Source organism: Lissotriton helveticus, chromosome 8 (genome assembly GCF_964261635.1).
Source record: "Lissotriton helveticus chromosome 8, aLisHel1.1, whole genome shotgun sequence".
Lineage (NCBI taxonomy): Eukaryota > Metazoa > Chordata > Amphibia > Caudata > Salamandridae > Lissotriton > Lissotriton helveticus.
Genome location: NC_136069.1, coordinates 1614735689 through 1614740097, shown reverse-complemented (window position 1 = coordinate 1614740097; position 4409 = coordinate 1614735689). Strand labels below are relative to the sequence as shown.

The 4409-nt window shown below is 39.1% G+C and overlaps 1 protein-coding gene across 1 annotated transcript; it reads left to right on the top strand.

The window, feature by feature from the left end:
• The first annotated feature begins 1284 nt into the window (after positions 1 to 1284).
• On the top strand, positions 1285 to 2259 carry LOC144773976 (olfactory receptor 51G2-like). Its single transcript, XM_078659024.1, has one exon. The coding sequence runs from the start codon at positions 1285 to 1287 to the stop codon at positions 2257 to 2259; it is 975 nt and encodes a 324-aa protein (XP_078515150.1).
• Positions 2260 to 4409: the final 2150 nt, after the last annotated feature.

The window sequence follows — 4409 nt, the reverse complement described above, 5'->3', positions numbered from 1 at the left end:
CATATTGATTCATCCATCTATCCATTCACTCACTTATCCATATTACGGCTAACTCAATATCACATTCATCCATTCACCTGTTCGAAGAAATAAACTTGCAATTCAATGAAGAATTATTTTCACTTGTGAAGCTGCCAGATCTATCTGGATTGCAAATGATTGTTTTGCATTATGGAGATGGGTCTCTGAACAGTCCCCTTGACTAGCGCGAACATCTCCAATCCTGGTTCCTGGAGTGAGGAGCCATTCTGAAATCTAGTGGTTTTAGAGAGTTTTGACAGAAATACAGCTTCTCTTGAGACTACCAGACCTTCTCAGATGTTGCATCTGTTGGGCCAAGAAATTCAAAATATATTCCGTTATCAGAATTACCATATTACATTTTCATATGTCACAGGTATCTTTTTTACCACATTTATCTTACAAGGAAGATCTTAAACCTCCATAAACATTGTGATTTCATTAGTTGAGAGGACATTTATAATTAAGAAATGTTATGTAAATCCCATAATCACAGGTGCCATGGGCTCTATTTTGATATTAAATCCATATCCTACTCCATGCTTAGACTTTAGACTAGTGAATAATCTGTGCAAATCAAGTTATGGAAGTTAGATATTTGTACTGAAATGTATGAACAAGAAGGAACGGCAACCCGTCTGAAGCTGCACCATTAAGATGTCACTTACAAGGATATTGTTACCATGCAATAACAGTTAGTAAATAGGGAGATAAAATCCACTGCAGGCCCTTTGTATGGCTGTCGCAGGTGAATAGATTCCAGATGAGTTCTAATAGTGGATCCAGTGCGACCCCAGTTTTTTATCATCCAGAGAAGTTTTAAGTGTAATGTTTTTACTCTTATTCTGTTCTGGAGGGCCTGCTCGCTGTTTTTTCTTTACTTTTTAAAATATTTTATTGTTGTATTAATACATATATTGCTGTTCCTTTAACGTGTTATGGCAAAAGTATTTTAAAGCACAACCTATCCTAATTTACCTCAATCCCGCAATCTGAATATAAACTAGAATTGTATTTCAGTTATAAGTAACAGGAACACTATTTTGTGACTTCCATATGCTTTTTGGTTCCTGTTGGATATTAAATGATTCAATCTTGTCATGTGACAAAGATGCATTATCTCAATATGCCAATGATATTCTGACAAGCAATCCTCTGATGATGATGATGATGATGATAACGTCATATACAGTTTGCTTATGTGAATCATTCTCTTTTCTTTCAGGATCTTCCATTCTTCAATTTAACATGGTTCCTGATAGCATGATGGAGTTTGCTAATCAGACTTTTTCAACTCCTTCAACTTCTCCAAACTTCATCTTGTTTGGCATTCCTGGAATGGAAGAGAGACAGCATTGGTTGTCCTTTCCTTTTTGTTTGCTATATTTCATCTCGCTCATGGGTAATTGCACCATACTCTTCATCATCTGGACAGAGCGCAGCCTCCATACACCTATGTACTGTTTGTTGGCTATGCTGGCCCTCTCTGACCTTGGTGTGTCCCTGACCACACTTCCAACTGTCCTTGGTATCTTCTGTTTCCAAGCAACTGAAATCAATATTAATGCTTGCCTCATTCAGATGTTCTTCATCCACTCCTTTCCAGAAATGGAATCAGGTGTGTTGGTAGCCATGGCCTTCGATCGATATGTGGCCATATGTAAGCCTCTGAGATACACGTCCATTCTAACTAATGCTGTAATAGCAAACATCTGTCTTATAATATTTATTCGGGGCACCTCTTTAGTGTTTCCACTTCCCATCCTCGCAAGAAGATTCCCTTACTGCAAGTCACATATGCTGTCACACTCATATTGTTTACACCAGGATATAATTAAGCTTGCATGTGCAGACATAAGTGTAAATAGCATATATGGAATGGTCGCTGTCATCCTCACCTGGGGCGTGGATTGTGTCTTCATTTTATTTTCCTATATAATGATCTTACGGGCCGTCCTGAATATTGCAACCAAAGAAGCGCGGTTTAAGGCATTTAATACATGTATCTCCCATATCTGTGCAGTGATGATGTTTTATATTCCTCTTATTGGTATATCAGTGGTCCACAGGGTTGGACCGCATCACTCTACTCTCTTTCCTATTCTGTTGGCCAATGTGTATCTGTTGGGGCCGCCTGTGGTAAACCCTGTAATATATAGCATCAAAACAAAGCAGATACGCGCACGCATACTGAGGGCATTTCAAAAGTACAGAATACGTTCAGAGGGTTATTCTTAGAGAGTGCTCAAACTAGATAATATAGTTAGCTTAACCTCTGTTGCCATAGTCCCAATGCGAACCCTTAAATCAGTACTGGGAGTTGTCAGACCTGCATCAGTTATACTAGAGTTGTGTAAAATGGCAGGGGTTCATATCCACAAGTCGTGTTTACTGAGCTGGGTGCAAGGGGTTCAGGCGCTCATATAGAAGTTACAGCAACAGATGTTAGTCAGTTCAAAACTGATTCGTTTTTAGCGGTGTGTTCAGAATGGGGAGATGCACCCTGCTTCCCCAACAATCAATCCAAGATTGAAAGATAAACAATTTTAATTATTCGAAGCACACGCAATTCATAGCATAAAGTAGTCCAATACACTTCAGAAGTGTCAAAAACACAATATTAGAGACTCTTTATCTTCTTAGGTATTTATTCCGCCACTTCTTTGACTTATTTTATCCAACGAGTTTCGTTGTTTTGGAGTGTTACTCCTATGACTTACTCAAGGCTAAAATTAATACAAATGCCATTTTTGTAATATAAGTAAAGGTAGTGTTTTAAAGAATAATGTAAATAATTTCCACAAATCTCTTGATTTTAAAAATCTTTTAAAACTTTGAGCCTTACTTTGTTTTGGCTAACCTGCAAGTATCTACTTCTTTTACAATGGTCTGGACAACTGGCATTTTCTTTTCTTTGTCCTAGCCTTAAGTCCTCACATAATGGACACATATGCCCATTAATTATACACAAATGATCATACCATCATGCACTCCTTTCCTATGGAATAGCACAGCATAAGCAGTAGCTAAACAGCATCAAGAGCACTTTGCTCTTCACAACCTCACACAATTCTACCAATCTTCTTCCTCCCAGCCTGGGTCACACTCGGTGCAACAATCTTTTTTTTCCGCCTCCTCAATTACCCTGGTTCTCCAAGATTTAACTCACTACCACCCCCAACACTGCCCCTCATCTCTCCATGCCCAATCTCCCGCATCCATTTAATTTTTTTTTATAGCGCTACTTACACTAGCGTAGGGTGTCGGAGCACTTTATATCACACATATTATACAGGCAGAGACAATGAATCATATGTGTGTAAATCAGTCTATATGAAATGTTACATAAATCAATAAAGAATACATGTTGGAGGAATCACTTACCATTCCTCCATGTAGGCAGTATATTGTAAGAGTGTTTGGTCTGGAGAAGCACAGACGTCAGATTTAAACTGTACCACAATGGTTGGGGCCGGCTTTACTAATAAGAATGTATTTCTACCCAAACAAATCTTTTTTAGCAGCACTGAGGTAATGAAAGACTGGGGAAAAACAATGAGTTATTTTGACATGTTGACATTTTTATTGTTTCCTGAAAACAGCAGGAAAAAGCAGCAGGTGCTATTAAACCTATACATAATTTATAAAGAGAGCACCCTGCGGGTCAGTCCCCGGTGCCACTGCATCAGTCACACCTCCCTCGAGCTGGTCTTGGCTGCCACCATCCACGTAGTGTGATGATGTGCCATTCATGACAAATAAAACTGATCCCTGTCTCATTGTCCTATTTCACCTGCATGCTGCATTGGATGCCATGAACCATTGGTCATCGGGTGGTATCTGATACTCCACATTCACACAGGGGAAACCTTGACACTTTTGAAAAATTGTTTCACCTTATAGCTCTCTGAAAAAAGTCATTTATCCAGCTGGAATCCTCCAAATCTCTGCTGTACCCTCCAGCCACCCAATACACTTTCATACAGAACTAGGTTATCCAATAAAACCTAAAAACATTTGCAATGCTATGCATTCCTGTAGACACAAAGGTGTCCCCCAATTACTTTGAGGCCTAAGAGGAGGGGGGGAGGAAATCCGTACAAAGTAAGCAACCTCTTAACTGGCCTATCTAGTTTCTAAAGTGGTAATTACTCAAACTGAACATTTCACCATAGCACAAAATCTCAGCACAAAAATAACTAGAATGCACCACTGTGAATGTAAAACACTCTGATATGATATTTGCAGCTCCTCAGCGAATAATCATTGAGTTAGTAGTATTTTGTTGCTGATTCTTAACTTGGATTATCCGTGCACAGACCTGACCTGTATCTCCCTGTATCTCCCTTCTACTTTGTAGAGCAATTTTCATCCAGCATGGGTCCATG

Excerpts from the sequence above, each read along its gene's own strand:
- LOC144773976 (XM_078659024.1), top strand. The coding sequence starts at position 1,285 with ATGATGGAGTTTGCTAATCAGACTTTTTCAACTCCTTCAACTTCTCCA.